This window comes from Oryza brachyantha, chromosome 2 (genome assembly GCF_000231095.2).
Source record: "Oryza brachyantha chromosome 2, ObraRS2, whole genome shotgun sequence".
In the NCBI taxonomy this organism is placed as follows: Eukaryota; Viridiplantae; Streptophyta; class Magnoliopsida; order Poales; family Poaceae; genus Oryza; species Oryza brachyantha.
Genome location: NC_023164.2, coordinates 27,050,290 through 27,068,626, shown reverse-complemented (window position 1 = coordinate 27,068,626; position 18,337 = coordinate 27,050,290). Strand labels below are relative to the sequence as shown.

At 42.8% G+C, this 18,337-nt stretch overlaps 2 protein-coding genes across 2 annotated transcripts; both read left to right on the top strand.

The window, feature by feature from the left end:
* Positions 1-448: 448 nt before the first annotated feature.
* On the top strand, positions 449-6,249 carry LOC102701616 (pentatricopeptide repeat-containing protein At5g14770, mitochondrial). The gene is made up of 4 exons (XM_040520657.1): positions 449-3,517; positions 3,999-4,161; positions 4,834-5,009; positions 6,076-6,249. The coding sequence occupies exon 1, from the start codon at positions 449-451 to the stop codon at positions 3,257-3,259; it is 2,811 nt and encodes a 936-aa protein (XP_040376591.1). The 3' UTR covers positions 3,260-3,517; positions 3,999-4,161; positions 4,834-5,009; positions 6,076-6,249.
* Positions 6,250-12,265: 6,016 nt separating this feature from the next.
* Positions 12,266-14,290, top strand: LOC102701337 (zinc finger protein ZAT5). Its single transcript, XM_040521058.1, has one exon. The coding sequence runs from the start codon at positions 12,659-12,661 to the stop codon at positions 13,679-13,681; it is 1,023 nt and encodes a 340-aa protein (XP_040376992.1). The 5' UTR covers positions 12,266-12,658; the 3' UTR covers positions 13,682-14,290.
* Positions 14,291-18,337: the final 4,047 nt, after the last annotated feature.

Sequence of the window (18,337 nt, the reverse complement as noted above, 5' to 3'; positions counted from 1 at the left end):
ACAACAAAAACATATTTTTATTACTCCTCTTTTCTTTTTATCTATCACATGCAACAAAATTTTTTTAATAAATGCTAAGAGTCCATTCTAAGCTGTTGTCATACATAGCAACCACCTTTTCTCTTTTCTCTTTTTTTTTATCTCATAACATTTACTCAGATAGCAATAGAGAGACAATCGACTTTGGATGTGCCCTTGGAATGAAAAGTATATCCTACTGTATAATCAGCTAAGCATGCCTGGCTGACTGATTTTGGCTGGGCCGAACTGTCTGATGGGCCTCTCGTCGGCGCCAAAGGCCGGCCCGTCAGCAGATCAAGTGGGAGAGGCCCACCACCAGGTGCAGCCCATTAGCAGTTGGGCTGGGCTGCGAGCGTCCTACCAGCGTGGAGCTGGGCCAGAATAAGCTTAGGCTTGGTGGTGGCGCGCGGCGCCGGAGGTGGGGGGCATGGCGGCCCCGCGCCCCGAAACCCTCCACGCCTCCTTCCTCTGCTCCCTCGCCATCGCCCTCCTCCGCGCCGGCCGCCTCTCCGCCGCCTCCCACCTCCTCTCCTCCCTCCCCGCCGCCCCCGCACCCCTCCTCCGCCGCCTCATCCCTGCCCTCGCCTCCTCCGGCCTCGCCGCCGCCGCCGTCCGCTTCCGCCCCGTCACGGGCGACCCCATCTCCCTCAACGCCGTAATCTCCTCCTACTGCCGCCTCCGCCTGCTCCGCCCCGCCGTCGCGCTCCTCCGCTCCCACCGCCCGACCACCGTCGGCTACAACATCCTGCTCGCCGGCCTCTCTCGCCATGGCTATGGGGGCCTCGCGGTGCTCGCTGAAATGTGCAAGCGCGGGGTGCCCTTCGATCGGGTCACCGTCAACACGCTGCTCGCGGGCCTCTGCAGGAATGGCCAGGTCGACGCGGCCGCGGGTCTGGCCGACATGCTGTTGCTCAGAGGCAGAGGGATCCCTGCCTTGGATGTCATCGGCTGGAACACTCTCATTGCTGGATATTCTAGGGTTGGGGACATGCCCATGGCGTTGGGCGTGTCCCAAGGGATGATGAAACAAGGGTTGCCAATGGATGTGGTGGGCTACAATACCTTGGTTGCTGGGTTCTGCCGCAATGGTGAGGTTGATGCTGCACGGGGCATGCTGGACACAATGAAGGAGGCAGGGGTGGATCCCAATGCGGCAACCTACACGCCCTTCATTGTGGAGTACTGTAGGACGATAGGGGTCGAGGATGCGTTCGATTTGTATGAGGGAATGGTGAGGACAGGAGTGCTGCCGGATGTGGTCACGCTGACCGCTCTTGTTGCTGGCCTTTGTAGGGTCGGCCGCTTCTCGGAAGCATATGCTCTTTTCAGGGAGATGGACAAGGTCGGGGCAACGCCAAACCATGTCACCTACTGTACGCTTATTGACTCGCTGGCAAAAGCCGGGAGGGGCAATGAGTCGCTCAGTCTGTTGGGGGAGATGGTTTCTAGAGGAGTGGTCATGGATTTGGTCACCTATACTGCTTTGATGGACTGGCTGGGTAAACAAGGCAAGATTGGTGAAGTGAAGGACAAGTTTCATTTTGCCCTTTCAGATAATATTTATCCCAATGGTGTTACGTACACCGTATTGATCGATGCTCTCTGCAAAGCTGGCAGCATTGATGAGGCAGAGCAGGTGTTGCTTGAAATGGAGGAGAAATCGATCAGTCCAAATGTTGTTACATTCTCATCAATCATCAATGGCTATGTTAAAATAGGATCGGTTGACAAAGCAAATGAGTTCAAGAGGATGATGAAGGAAAGGGGCATCAATCCAAATGTGGTGACCTACGGAACACTGATCGATGGTTTCTTCAAGTTCCAAGGGCAAGAGGAAGCTCTTAAGGTGTACCATGAAATGCTGTTTGAGGGTGTCAAGGTAAATAAATTTGTTGTTGATTCTATGGTGAATGGTTTGAGGCAGAATGGAAAAATAGAGGAAGCTGTGGCATTGTTTAAAGATATGTGTGAGAGTGGCCTGTCACTAGATCATGTGAACTATACCACTTTGATTGACGGGCTTTTTAAAGCAGGCAACATGCCTGCTGCTTTTAAGTTTGGTCAGGAATTAATGGACAGGAACATGTTTCCTGATGCTGTTGTTTATAATATGTTTATCAATTGCCTTTGCATGCTTGGGAAATCTAAGGAAGCAAAATCCTTCTTGACAGAGATGAGAAATATGGGCTTGAAACCTGATCAATGTACATATAACACTATGATTGCTTCACATTGCAGGAAAGGAGAGACCGGTAAAGCTCTAAAACTCTTTCATGAAATGAAGAGGATTTCCATAAAACCTAACCTCATCACATACAATACACTGGTTGTGGGTCTCTTTGAGACTGGGGCAGTGGAGAAGGCAAAGTCTTTGCTAAATGAGATGGTCTCTGCTGGCTTCTGTCCATCCTCTCTGACTCATCGACGGGTTTTGCAAGCATGTTCTCGAAGCAGGAGGTTGGATGTGATTCTGGATATTCATGAATGGATGATGAATGCCGGTCTTCATGCTGATATCATCGTATACAATACTCTTGTTCATGTTCTGTGTTACCATGGAATGACAAGAAAAGCCACAGCTGTTCTGGAAGAAATGTTGGGGAGTGGAATTGTCCCAGACACGATCACATACAATGCTCTTATTCTTGGTCATTGCAAGAGCAGCCATCTAGATAATGCATTTGCTACATATGCTCAGATGCTTCACCAAAAGATTTCACCAAATATGGCTACTTTCAACACGCTTCTGGGTGGTCTTGAGTCTGTTGGAAGGATCAGAGAAGCAGGCACCGTGCTCATTGAGATGGAGAAGAGTGGGTTTCAACCTGATAATCTCACTTATGACATACTGGTTACAGGATCTGGAAAACAAAGCAACAAAGTCGATGCAATGAGATTGTATTGTGAAATGGTGGGCAGGGGCTTTGTTCCTAAAGTAAGCACATATAATGCACTTATAAGTGACTTCACTAAAGCAGGAATGATGACTCAAGCTAAAGAGCTGTTCAAGGATATGCAAAAGAGAGGTGTTCATCCTACATCCTGCACTTATGATATTCTTGTAAGTGGATGGTCAAGGCTTAGAAATGGAACTGAGGTGAAAAATATTCTCAAAGATATGAAAGAGAAAGGATTCAGTCCATCTAAAGGCACTCTTAATTTTATATGCAGAGCATTCTCAAAACCAGGAATGACATGGCAGGCTCAACGTTTACTTAAAAACCTTTACAGGGTTTAGAATGTGAAGTTTTGATCTCTTATCTGGCAGTAATAAGTGGTTTGATTGAGAGGGTTTTTATATTGTCTGGGTGATCAGTTTTGCTGATTGGCTGATTCTATTGTAACACATGTTATACTGCATATATTCCTGCACAGTTGCACCCACAATCTAGATGGAGAAAAAGATGTTCCGGTTGGAAAAGAAAATACTGTGCTCTTTGAAATATCAGTTCTAAATTGGATAGACTAATCACTCTATCAATAATGGTTACTGCAGGTACAGAGACTGATATTCTTGTAATTTATGCAATTTGTTGTTGGTGTCTCGGGGAGGTGGAACTCTATACACTGTTGCCAAAATGATGGCTTACTGGTTTCTGCCCAATTTCTGCTGTGAAGTATAGTTGTTACCTGCAAAAAACATTTCTTTTTGTTACTACTAGTAGTTTTCTAGTACTATGAGTCTATAAGGGAAATAATGATGTTTGTTGTGATAGCCTTCTGTCAATTTTTTGAAAAGAAGATTCATTTCATATTTAAACTTAATCACAGCTGCTAGATGAACTTTTGCCATATGAGTTATCTTTTTTGAGAACCGTTGCTAGCAGTCAAAGATTGCCATATCCATGGTCAACTTGTATTGTAGGTCATGCTTTACTAGATGTGGTTTCTTTTGCCGTGAAAGTCTGATTGTATCTGTGATCCTGTGAATACTTTAATTTTCTCTATAGTCCCTTATGTTTACCTTTGCTTTGTAGAGTTGATTTGAAACCCTGTGCCTCGCTGGATCATATTTGGTGATAGAGGAAGGTGGTTCACGAACCTGCAGTTGAGGCCTTTGTATACTGTGTGGCAACAGCCCTGACTACAGGTTATCGGTGGGAGTGTAGGTGGAGTCCTGGCAACAACTGTTTTTTGAAGGTAGCCATTTGTTTTTATATAATATATAATCCAACCAAACTCGTTTTTGGTGTCATATGGTTGGGTTGTTTATCTGAACTAAATAAAAAAGAAGGATATATGACAACTTATTTCTTGTCCGTTACCCTTCATTAATTTCTTTGCCTACAAAAGGAGCCAGTTACGAGTAGATTATTTTGCTGGTTTGTTGTGGTTATCTGTTTGGCCCTTGCACATTTGCTTTGTGTTGAATTAGGTGGTAATGGGGACGTTCATGTATATTGGGTCCAAGAAAACAAATCCAAATGTTTTTGACAAATTTACTTGCATCTTTTTCACATAACAAGTATAGATATTCAGGGGTATAGATGTTCAAAGTTAAAAATGTTTTTTCACAAACTTTGCTACAAAGAAATACTTCCATTTTTCTCCCTTCATCTTAACCCTCACAAAAAAACACGCACATTAATTCTGTGCATGTCAATCTCCTCTGTCCTCTCCCCTCTTCTGTGTGTATGTTTGCCTATGTTGCCATACCATTTAGTTTGGATCCTGGCTGAAATATATCAGATTTGTTGCAGCGACATAAAATTTTCTGGTTCATGTCTTTGTGTTTGAATGGACCAAAAATTAATTGCTTGATAACAGATTTCAGCAATTTTTTTAATATTTCACTTCTTTTTCTATGGCCAGTACAAGGTCATTATACCGTTGATACTTTTCCCAGGCCACTGCAGAGGCAATTAGATATTAGAGATGGTGATCAGCATGTACTGCTGCAAATTCATCTTTATGCAGTAGTTAACTTCATGGATATTGCCTTTGTCTATCAGGCTATTATACAAAGCATTTACCAAGCCAAAAAAAAGGTATGTTTACTTCTGATTCAAAATTTTACATGTATCTGGTCATGTTTGATTCACAGCATCCTCTATTCAATCTCATTTTGATTTTATGTCGGTTTGTATCTGTTACCTCTGCTGTTTCCACCTGATCTGTATCTTTTACCAAATGGAGCACATCTGCACATGTGAAAATCCCAATCACGCCCAGATTACATAGAGCACACAACACAAATAAAGGTTAAAACCTAAGATAGTGGAACTGACTCATGAACCATAAAACCCCTTGGTCCCTCCCAGTTCAAGTTCTAGGTTATATCCATATATGCTAGATTGCTGATTGCCTGTAGAAAAAGTTCTAAAGCTTCTGATCGACGAACTGAGCTGGGCTTAGTTCTTGACAGTGGCTTTTAAATCTGGCCCTGCTCTTTCCCATTTGAGGCACATGCATCCTAGTTTCGTTAGGTTCTCTCTCTCAAACGTGTACTGCTAGTATGATTGGACTTGCGATCTTATCTCTAAAAATGGGGGAAAGAAAAGATGGTGATAAATTAGAACTTTTGATTGCCCCTATCTTCAGCCTAGGATTTGGGCAGAAGAAGCTGAAAGCACCTTGACGGCTTTTGACATATCCACATAAGAGTATATGAAACTTGCGCAAAGTAAAGGCTATTGATTCTGAGAAAACACCTACAGTACCCAGGAGGAAAATAAGAAACGACTATAAAGTACTAAGCCAAGGTGAGAGTGCCCACAGATTGACAAAGGGGCAGCACCACTCAACTCAACTCAACACGACACATCTATCCAAGCCAAAGGCATATATCTAAAGCTGATGGTACAGCAAGCTGCGTAGAAGAGCACAATCCTCTACTACACAAGTAGGCGGACCAGACCAAACCATCCCAGTCCCAGACTTATCCGTTTATATTTTTTACAGATGAGAAATGACTTGTAGGGGGTGAGCCTTGCATATTATTTAAGAATTAAGAAGCAATATGTATTTTCTTGTTTCTTGTTTACATAATTGAAATAAATACAATATTTCTTTGAGAGATGACGTTAATACAGTATGATTATACCTACTGTACAGGTGTCAATTAAGCAGAAGGATGCTTGTAAAGGAGTGGGGGTGGTGGTGACGAGGCCGGTATGAGGCCACAAGTGAAGTCAAGTGAAGTGATGGCTAGCCTAGTGCACAAGATGGACTCCACTGATTCACACTGACACTTCACATGCACACAATACAGGGACCAAGCAGGTCAGCTGGCCTTCAAAAAAAGTTGCTTGAGTGAGTGTCGGAGATTGGTTGCAGCGTCGCACTCAGGGAACGCTCTGGTTCTAGTGTCACACCGAATACGGTACCATTCATCATAGGCCTCAATCCCAGCCTCTCCTGAAAAAAGCTTTCTTTCCTTCGCTTCCACAAGCTATTGCTCATACACTGTCCAAATTATACTACAGCCACTACTGCTTGGGCTGGTGCTACCTGTTGCTGTCCCTTGCTACCCTCAGCGTCTACTGCTGCTGCTCTGGTGCCACACCTGCTACTGCTACTAGTACCACTTACTACTTTTGCCACATATCAGCTCCCTAGTGGCAGGGAGAGCCACTTCACTCTGTGCAGTGACACTAGTCACTCGGCTGATTTTGTGTGGACATGTGACACCTTGTGTTTTTTGTGGCTAGCAAATTGGTTATATATCCTTGTGGATATTCTTATTTCTGCCTCAAGACACCGATGTCTTGCTATAATTATAGTATATACGTGGAAGGGGTTGCAGGGCAATACTATGGTCCTAGAGCAGCAAATGTGCACATAGAAGATAACCTTTTGTTGAATTAAAACCAGGGATGCATTTCTCATGTATTAGTTCTTGGAGGGTTGGGTCATGAAGGTGTGAACTATTGGCCTGAAAGAAATCTCAGATGCAGTTTTCTCTTTAATTTGCAACTAGCAAACTAAGTGGCCCAGTACATACTCTCAGATTCTCAGTGGCAGACTTGTAAATATGAGCAGCATGTGATAATTGTGCGATAAACAGGGACTTTGTAGCTACCAAAGTTGCTAATTTTGGAAGCATCACTTAGGTTGCAGCAAAAAGCAGGCCATGAGGGTGATGTCTTCACTACTTATCAACGTTGCAAGCAAAAGGGTTCATCGGCTGTGCGCAGGGAGCTACAAAGGGAGTAAGTGATGGCCAGCTTGCCAGGCACGCATTATGGTTTGGCCGACCACCGAACTAACTATATAATCTTGCAAGTTTGGCAAGCAGGTTAACCCTGGTGATAATCTGGATTTGATCTCTCTATCGTGAGATATACACTCGGATACTCACTGCCCTGTGAATCTTGGAGAATATGTGGGATGTGCTTTTGGGATAGATAAAGACATTGATCATGTACACTAAGAAACCTTTGTATCCACCACTGTATTATATTATATTATATGGTCGGTTCAACCAAATCCCAGGCCCACTTTTCCAAAGAGGGACAGAGAAAGGTCAGGGATTATTATCCATGTCTAGTGACCGTTCCTTCGGTCATCCCGGCAAAAATTATCCATGTGTAGTTATTTCCGATATTATCTGACCTTCATTTCAAGTCATTATCAGGGACCCACATTTGGAGGGAGATATAGTTTCTTTTTTTTTCTGGAATCTATTTTCCTGTGCTGCTGGATAAGAGTAGTACTGAACAGAGAGTTACTACTGGCTGTGAGCAACCTGAAGGTTCCGATCTTCTTTTATGTAAGTTAATACTTTGCTGTTACTCCCTTCCTGTTTTTTTCTATTTGATGTTTTTCTTGGTTTTTGAAAAATAGCTATCGCAATTATCATTTTTTAGCTTTGCATTAATGTTAACTAATAAATAAAGTTTGCAAATAATTATGGCCCTTGTTATTTCCAGTAACAAATGGCCTATAAGGTATTGGGGTTTTTAAAGGACTATATAAGGCATTGGACTTACTTATAAAACCTCTGTTTTGTTATATTCTCTTGGCTCATGTCTAGTTTCCCTCTTTTCCCCATCTCTCACAGAGCAGTGAGAATTAACTTTTGCCCGATACTCCTTGTTGGATGAAGACGCAAACTCCTGGAGCTCGAAAACTTTCAGTTAACTATTAAGTTAATGCACCACAGGAGAAGCATCTGTAAGAAACTGCTAAGCTTTGTGTCCGTAACCAACTAATCACCAGTTTAATTAGGTGGTTAAGTTTCTGGAGCATTAGGCGGTGCACACACACTTTGTACATCATCATTAGAAAAATGTACATAGCAACAGGCATGCAGTCATCAGCCAGGAAGCAAAGAGGAGGCATGAATGACTTGAGACGGAACAAAAGATGATTCTAGCACATGGGCATAGGGAATAATAAGGTTTGCATTGCATGGCCACCAATCAGTGTGTGAGGACTGAGTGGTGGTTACCCATGAGCGAAGCCAACACTTGCCACACTCTTAATCTTAAGGTGGCAGTCACAGCAATCTACCTATCTATACTCTATGTGATGAAGCATTGACTCTCCCTTCACTCCACGCCACTAATTTAACTTGGATCAATCATACAATTCCATCAGCAAGCCAGGCATATGGATCATCATGTTCATGGCTAACTTCTCAACAAGTCTGAAGAATCATCATCCTCCTGGCACATATACAATTGTTTGCATCCTGATCCTAGCTACTCTGCACAAGTGCTAATTGTGCCGTGTGCGTATGCAAGTAACACCAACAGCTAATTGACTTATTGGAGAAGACATGTCTGTCACCCTTTCAGTGAGACCTGATTACCTGATGATGCATCGTGATTAACGGACGGCTCTCCAAGCATATGACAGACAGCAAGATACAGCTGCTGTCGCTGCGTGGGATCCTTTGGGAGTAGTAGTTGTCATGTGGAGTGAATCTCGTCTCGCCATTTATTGTGCCCTTCTCATCGTTTCTTTCCTCTTCTTTTTTGTCCATCATGATAATCATCTGAACAATAATCCTCAATTTTGTGATAATTTATTCTTGTGGTCTCACTGGATCTCTCTTGTCTAGTAGCATGAGTATGACGTGATGAGTGGTGGCCCAGTCACTTGCAGGCAGCTACTATCCAGTGTCCCACTACTGCTTCACTCATCATCCACTTCAGCCAGATCAGTGAGGCAGCTCAGCTCCATCCTACTTACTACCTGCCGTGTTCTTTTTCTCCTATTTATCGAATTATTGAAACGGATTAATTGCTCACGCTTTAAAAGTATGTTTTCTTGAAAATAAAGTCTACTGTATTGCTTGCACCGTTTGCTTTCAGCCATTTGTTAAGTCTATTTCTCATAATATTTAATATATTCCTATAAAAAAAAGTATTTGATATACACAGGCAGCTGGACGATCCATTGCTGGTTTGTATGCATGGTGGGTGTCGATCAACTGCACCACATGTTTCATTTCATCTCACCCAATATTCTTTCTATTTAATTTTAAATTGAGAGAGAAAGAGGACTCTCCAACATTTAATAATATAATAGAGAATGTGTTTGTATCTGGTCTGTACAGGCAGATTCCTTAATTCACCCCAACTCATTCTCACTGTTGTGTGCCCGAATCACTGCTTATACAGATCCCTATGTAGTGAAGAAGTTATTAGCATTTTGGCCAGGGAAAAGGCACACAAGATTTTAGTAGTAGTAACAAATCTTGCCGAAAGCTTTATTATTCAGAGGAGTGTCATGCACTCGCAGCTTACTAGTACCTTGCTAACTTGATCAGGCAATGACATCACATCAGCTCTCACACCTGAACTGCTTTCAGAAGGTTCTTTTTTTCTGAAGTGAAGAAAGCTTGGTGGCTTGCCGTGTGTGTGCAAAGATTTGTTAATTAATCTTTTGGATGAATAATGGTCAGCCTAACACAAGTGTACTAGTTGTCCAACTAGCGTTGCATGCACTAATTAGATCCTTAAAGCTAGGGTTCTCCACATGAGGGACAACTTGGCTAATTTGCCAATCATGGGCAGGATCATGGCAAGCTCAAGGGCACTTATCTTTTCTGCACTGCTTAACTATGGCAAAGAGAAAACAAATCAAGCTTAGCCAGTCACTGATCATTAATTTCATTTGCAGTGTGAGTGACCAGCAAGTGTAGATGCATGTGTCTGTGCTTGTTGAGAACTTAATAGATTCAGAGAGAGAGAGAGAGAGGAAGTGCGTTAGAGAGAGAAAGGAAGCTAAGCTAGGCCAGCTTCCAACCGATGCCTTGCTTGCCCCCACCACACCACAGCATCATATCCAATTGCTGCATTGATCTCCAAACTTAATTAAATTCTCTTGTTTTTTTTTCTAAGTTAGAGTTCCTTGTTGCCCCACACAACAAACAACAATTCATCACGTCAAGAATCATCATTTTAATCAGCTACTCACCACCCATTCCTCCCTCTCACTCGTTGACTTGTCTCACACAAATAACACAAAGATCATACTCACTCGCTTCTTCATTCAACTTAAAAAGATTAAATTCGATGGGATTAATTAAGGTTCAGAAATTTATACTACTACATGCATTTGTAACAACTCGATGAGCTAGCTTGGTATAATTAAATTGGGTTGTGAGCTAAGCCACGTCAGTGTTTACTGTGTATATGAAAGTTTTATGGTTCTTAGGCGACATGTACATACACATCATGTACAAATACGTTGTACGGGAACAGTGGTTAGGGTGTGGCAATTGATTAATTTTGAGGGCGACCTACTTGATTGGGACTGGGCAGCCACAGCAGCAGCAGCTCTTAGTATCGCTTAAACCAAATCTAGCTAGTGAGATCCAGTGAACTAAGAAATGAAAATCACATACAAAACTGGGTGTGACCACTAACTAATCAGGATCTTCTCAGATGGGATGAGAGAGAGCAAGAACAATCGAATTAAATTAGCTAGTTATGTAGCTGTGCCATTTGCATCAAAGGATGTCAATTTTTGCTATCTTTTTGTTTAGCTTAAAAAGCAAGTGACTATTATTATTAGCCAATGCAATGCAATCAAAGAACAGGTGAACAATTGTGATGGTTTGTTCCCAAGAGAAACAAAAAAGAGAGAAAAATCAACTGACTTTGTGTGTGGGAGGATACATGATGCAAGTACTTGACAAGTGACAACAAATTGCAGGTATTTTTGTGTGGCCAATGGAGAGTAGAGACAGCTGCAGCTGCACCACCACTACCTCACTACCTCCTAATTTTAGTTGCCAACTGCCAAGCAAAACTAGCTGTTCATGTCTATAGCTTCATCATCAGATCAGTGGAATTCGCTGCCAAACACAACTGTTCCAGGTAAGTAAATGAACATCTCAATTATCAAGAAACCATCACAATTTAGTGGACTTTCACATACACATTTTCTTACTAATTTTTAAAGCATACTACTAATAATTATTAAACATGAAAATAAATAGTATGAGACATATATATGTGCAGATGATGAGAAGCAGATCAAAACAAAAGCAGACCATTTTTTTTTTCTCTTGTGGTTCAAAGACAGCCTTGCAAGTGTAACACTATCACCCCAGGAATCATGCATACATACATGCATATCATCCATCCTAAGGGAATATTGAGATTGCTTGCCTGAATGCTTTCTTTTCTTTCTTGGCCTAGCTGTTACCACGCACAGCACAATTACTCACTCGCCACTCCTACTTGGATCCTTTTCAATCTCTGTCCATGACCACATAAATTAACTAGTGGCAAACATGTTGTCACCTCTAGCTACTCCAATCCATCCTGTTTATATTAATTTCTTCTTCTTCGGTATAATTCATCACCAAAAAAGAAAGAAAGCATTAACAGTTATGCTAACTACAAGCTACTAATAATACTACTAGTTGAGTAGGCAGCACAACCTCATCCTACCCCAACACACTCTGATACGAAGATATGGTTAATACAAGAGGGTGGTAACCAATTAAGCACTTCGAAAACAAGAAAGGGCTAAATTAAGGCTGCCTATTAATTGCGTTGAACCATATTTTGCACATGAAGTGAATTAGCTAGTAATTACTGGGGGAGCTAGCTAGGCATCAAAATCGTCCACAAGTAATTAAGAGGGGGCATTAGCTAAAATCCATGGGCTTTTTACACACACTCTCGGCGTGCCCGTTCCTTGGCCACCAGTTAACCCCATCACTGCCTATTTACACCACTTTAACCCTCTAACAATAGCATTCACCTGCTGCTCTAATTAACCACCAAATTAAACTAAACCACAGACACAAACACACACATACTCTCTCTCTCTCTCTCTCTCTTGTCCTAATTAATTGTGTGTGTTTGTGTGTGTCTCTCTCTCTAGAGTGGAAGGTTATAAGAGTTGCAAAGCAACAGCAAAGCCTCCTTGTATACAAGAAGAGAAGAGAAGACACATCCAGTCACCAACAACACATCACAGGAGAAGAAGGAGAGGAGGAAGAAGAAGCAAAGCTAGCCGGTTAGCTTACCTAGCTAGGTTTTGCCATTCCTACTCGTCTTCTCTCTCTCTCTCTCCTTGCCTACCTAGCTTGGAGCTTGCCCTCTCTCTCTTCCTCCATTAATACGCCAAGCGAAGCTCGCATTCTTTCTTGCCATTCATCGCTGTGGTCGGTCTCCTCCATCTCTTCTTCTCCAAGTCCAGCGATCGTTTCTTGGTTGCTTCGATCGCCATGCAGGCCGATCACCAGGTGGCTGACGTCGTCGACAGAGAGCGCGGTCTGGCGCTCGTCGCCGACATGTCCGTCGAGGACAAGCAGCAGCAGCTCGCCGCCGCCGTTGTGAAGCGCAAGCGCACCAAGAGGCCGCGACACCACGCGGCGCCGGCGTCGCCCGCGTCGTCCGCCGAGAGCACCACCACCGAGGAGGAGGACATGGCGCACTGCCTCATCCTCCTCGCGCAGGGCGCCGCTGTCGTCGACTCCAAGCCGTCGGCGCCGGCGCCGGCTCCGGCTGCGCAGCCTCCGGTGGTCGCCGCGCCTGCGCCGCCGCCGCCGGCGGTGGTGGTCAAGAGCGAGAGGTACACGAGCCGCAAGTACACGGAGGCGGCCACCACGGCGGACGGCGTCAGGGCCGGGTTCTACGTCTACGAGTGCAAGACGTGCAACAAGTGCTTCCCCACCTTCCAAGCCCTCGGCGGCCACCGCGCCAGCCACAAGAAGCCTCGCCTCGCCGGCGCCGACGAGGAGAACGCCAACGCCGCCACCACCATCAACACTACCGTCGTCAAGTCGAAGCCGCCGATGACGACATCGTCGCCACCACCTCCACCACCGCCTCAGGCCGACGCCGCCGTCCCTGCCGTCGTCCCGGACGTCACCACCGTGCTGAGCCTTAACAATTGCAACGTCGCCGCCGGCAGCATGATCAACAAGCTGAGGGTGCACGAGTGCTCGATCTGCGGCGCCGAGTTCGGCTCCGGGCAGGCGCTGGGCGGGCACATGCGGCGCCACCGGCCGCTGCACGCGCCGCCGGAGCGCGCGGTGACCACAGCCACCACCGCGGACACCAAGAAAGATGGAAGCACGAGCATCAACCTGGAGCTCGACCTCAACCTGCCGGCGCCGTCCGACGAGGAGTCCGTGTCTCCGCCGCCTCCGCCACCTGTGCTTCTGGCTCTCGGCGGGCAGTTCAACGACGGCAAGAAGCCAATTCTGCTCACCTCCTCCGCCGCCCTGGTCGGCTGCCATTATTGACATGAGCAAGCTAAGCTCGCCGGCATCAAGATCAATTCTTTTCGTGATTAACACTGATCATTTGATCATTTTCTCTTCTTCTTCTTCTTCTTCTTCTTCTTCTTCTTTTCTGGGGGATTAATCACCATACATGTTTACTCACAATTCGTTTCTTGGCATGCATGTACATCAAGCAGCTGGAAACTGTAACATACTATTGATTCTTTCGATTCTTTTCTGTGAGATTAACTATGTATAGGGTATATTGATTGACATTTATACATACATGAATATACATATCGTTGGAAATTGGAATCAATTTTGTGTCTGTAGAAATTAAAGTTTGGCCACCACTTGGAATGTGTGCATGAGTGAGTGAGTGAGGGAGTGAGTGGTGGGAGTTGTCTGAAATGTGATGAGGAAAAAGGAGGTGGTGGCAATGCAATGCAATGCCTTGCCATTGTTCTCATGGAAATTAAGGGAGTGGGTGCAATGTAATGGCCGGCTACGTACTGTCCACCTTTTCCTTTCTTCTTTTTTAATTTGTGTGTCCTTAATTAGTCCTAGATTAATTATAGCTTAATTACTTCTGTTCATCAGTGGCACTGTTGTAAAAACATCCCTGTATATATAAAGCATGCAGAGTTTTTTTCCCTTGGGATCCATAAATTGCATATGAACACTGCAATTTAGGTGTACTTCCAATTAATTAATTTATAATCTGGGAGAGGGTGGTAATTAATATTTAGTTAAGCATGGGAATATTCATTAAGGTCTACTGTTTGTCTTAGCATGTGTTGGTACCTTAATTGTATTAATTAATTTGGGAGTTTCAAGTAGTGGTGTACATTAGTACATACGTTTCCTTTTGGGCTTTGCTAGAGTAGCTTGCTACAATAAAGAGAGAGATAGTGAAGTAGGCAAAGTTGCCAAGGGAGTTGAGAGAGTTGCAAGCAAAAGACAATTGGAAGCTAGCCAATGCAAGCTACTAGCTAGCAATAGCATGCAGATGCAGTCCATTTGAGTTGGGCAAATTGAATATAATTGGCATATATTAGATGAATGAGCAAGCTAGAGTGAGTTGTTTCAATTTTGTTGCCTAGCATCTCTGGCCTGTCTTTCTCAAATTAGTTGCTTGCCCTTGGATATATGTGAGTATGCTTTATTAGTTGGTTTCTCTGGCATCAAGTTAATTAATTAATTAATTAATTAATTAGAGCGGCATATGCATATGCAAATGCATATGCAAGATGCATGGAACAGGTTCTTTTCCCTGCAGATGAGCTTTGTTCTGTTTGCAAGCTAGCCAGCCGGCCAGTACACTAGCACTAGCATATATACATGAGCAACAAGTTAAGGAGATAATAACATATAAGCATATAATAATTTCATTAACCTCTCAAGTGGATCCCATATGCATGCATCTTCAATTCCCACTATAGTTAATTAGAGTCCTGGCCGATCATAATCTGCTTTATCGTACTTACACCTAAAGTCAGAACTAATATATTCTTGCTAGATATATAGCTTCCTCTCTCATCGATCCCCTGCATGTGTGTACTTGCAAATATCTGTTCTATTGAGAGTGCCAATTTTCCTTCTCTCATGCCAGAAGTCACTTGCTATTCCAAATTGGGCGTTTTGGATCACTGCATGCCCAACTATACACACACTGTTACACATGTCATCAGCATCCTCAAATACTGCAATTAATTATGTAGTACTATTAGCTAGTAAGTAACCAGATGATGGCATGGCTTCACAGGCTGCACTACAGCTACTAGCAAGATTAATCTGAACTGACAAATAAAACGTTAGCACAGGTGTTTTGCAAACTGAAATCAGATATTGTTAACTTTGCAGGCAGACGCAGGCAGCAAGTGATGCTAGCTGAGCCTGAGCTGCAGCTGCAGAAGTGCAGAGGTAGCTGAAGTGAAAAGGCAGGCAGCAGGCGATACTTTCCGTGACATGCACTTACTTTTAATTAATCTGACAGCAAGACGAACATAACACACATCGATCGGCCGGCCATATGAGATGAGAGAATAGAGATGAGCTAGCTCTAGCTAAGCTACATAGATCATGGATGGAATATATACTTACCTGCAGAATGCATGCATATCTGTATCGATCTATCTATACGGCATGGCATGATTGGCATCCAATCTATCTCTCACGTCTAATCTAATCTTCTACTGTAACTAAGTGCTCCTACTTCAGCCTCCCTGCCTGCTGAATAAACATGAGTTGATCGATCTAACAATCTAAGCTAGCTAGACAGAGATGCAACTCTATCGATCTGAATAAGTTTGCATGCATGCACCTGATGAATTTCTTCTTGCACATATATTATATATGTCGCTGATCAGTATCAAACTCTCAAGTTAGATTGATATGCATCAGTGATATCGATCGACTATATATTATTTGGATTTTTTTATCGTTCTCGAAAAATACCATAAGCTAAAAGGTAATAAAAATTTTGTACAAATTTTTTTTACCTCGAGGTACCATACTTTACACTAAAAAGAGTGAGATTTACTTTAGTCTTGTTTTACATCTTTGGATCTAGCTAAGTATGATGTGCACTGTTAGATCCAATAATCAAAAACAATTTGGTACCGTGAGATACTGGTATCTCACAAAAAGAGCGATAACTTGAGTTACTTTTTCTAGATGTAAAAAAGCTCATATTATTTCTGAAATAGATTAATTAGCAAGGTAGATTTGCTTGTGTCTAGTCCTTTACGTACCAGAGCTGTACGTCTTGTATATTCTTGGTAGACGTAGGTACATATAGTACATGACTGAATCAAATTAATTAATTAAGTGAGAGCTAGCAATTACTGACTTTTATTATAGTTTGTAACTTAACCAACCGGCTACAGCCAGCAACAATCGATGATCCATCTGCTGCAGTAAGATGGTGAAGTGCACGTCTTGTATATATATATGCAGTACTTTTGCTAGTTATATAGCTAGATGTTTACATATTAATTATTACTAGCTAGTTTGCGTAAGTAGACTAGCTAGCTACATGTAATTCAGTCTTACTCCTAATTAATTTCTGTCCTCCCAAAAAGAAAAGAAAAGAAAAGAAATTAAGAGAGGAGTCTTGCTGCAACAGAAGAAAACTACAAGAATTATTTAAGAGAGATGATCTATCTGGTTTGAGTTGGGAAGAGAAGGCTAGAACGTGAGGAGTTGACATTATCGCCACATGGTTTGAGTTTCTGGTGGTGGTTGCCCAAATTAAGCTTAATTAATTCCTTCTGATGGCTAGATACCTTACTTACTATACATCTGAAGCTAATAGTGCTAGCTTTGTACAATACATGGCTTAATATATATAATAATAATATGTTGCAAGAAGAAACACCACTAGTTAGTTTCAGCAGCTGATCACTAGTTCTTCGTTCTTCAGCTAGCTAGCTCGTCGATCGCGTGGGCTGATTTCGACCTCACTTAATCACGGGGTCTCCATGATTAATCCGGTGAGTTGTACTAACTAACCAGTAAGGTTAAGGTAAGGTTACCCTAGCTAGCTAATTAAGCAGGAGCTTATTGAGTACTAATCCATTAGTGTTAGCTGTTGGTAGTGTGCTTCTAGCCACTGTATGGTTTTTGTTAGTTGCCTTTGCAAGCTTCCAAGGTGGGGCCCACCCAAAATTATGGTAGGCAAGAGGAACATCAAGCATGTGCTAATAAGCTTGTAAATTGGTACTGTTAGTGGCAGCCGGCCATGCTACATCACCACTGAAGACTGAACTGAAACTCAAGTGCCGTGGCCACTCCTTTTGTGGTACTGTACAGCTCCCAACTTCCAACTCCAACTCCAACTGCCGTCCTGCACATCTAGCTGCAAAATGTCTGTGCTTTTCACATTCTTTTCCTCCTCGCAAATCACATGCATATGAATAATATTCTGCCCTCATCTAAGAAGAAATATATACATTTATCGATTAGTTTGTACTTGGATTTCCTTTCTTGATGTTCTTTTTCTCGTGAGATTGTTATTTGAGGATCTAAACGACTGAATTAACTACTAAATTATCGAAAAATTGTTTTAGAAAGATCATATAATAAACTTTTGTAGATAATATTCTCTTGCTCTCTCTCTCCCTCAAATAAATTTAATTTCCAACGAGCCTTCAAATCTTTAAGAGAGAATACGCAAAACCTTCACATGTTTTGTTTTTCAATGCATACTTTTGGTACTGGATGCACCTTGAGAGAGATAGATTACGTATATGAGTTATGGAGACGTCCCTGTCTTGAAAGCAGGTAAGATTAGCAAAGTGCTTTAATTAATTGAGTACTGGTTTCACTTTCTCCTTTTCAGCTTGCCAAGATGAGGTTTATCAAGTTGCCACAGACATGCATTAGTACTCTGCTGGCTCTCTTTCTCCTACGCATAGACAAATCGATGCCAAAAGCTGAAAAAATGTGCATGCTCTTTTTCACAGAGCTATGTGGGCATCAGGCTTGTCATTAGCCTGTCAGGAATAACTGTATTTGTTGTGTGCTTGCTAGGCAAAGATAATCTTCTTTAACAATCTTTAACATTAACAGTCACATCATTTGATTTTCTGGCTTGGTTTATTTTCAACCGTTGATTAACAGCAGAGACAAAATTCAGACCCAAAAAAAAAAAGCAAGCACTGAACTCGTCAAGCA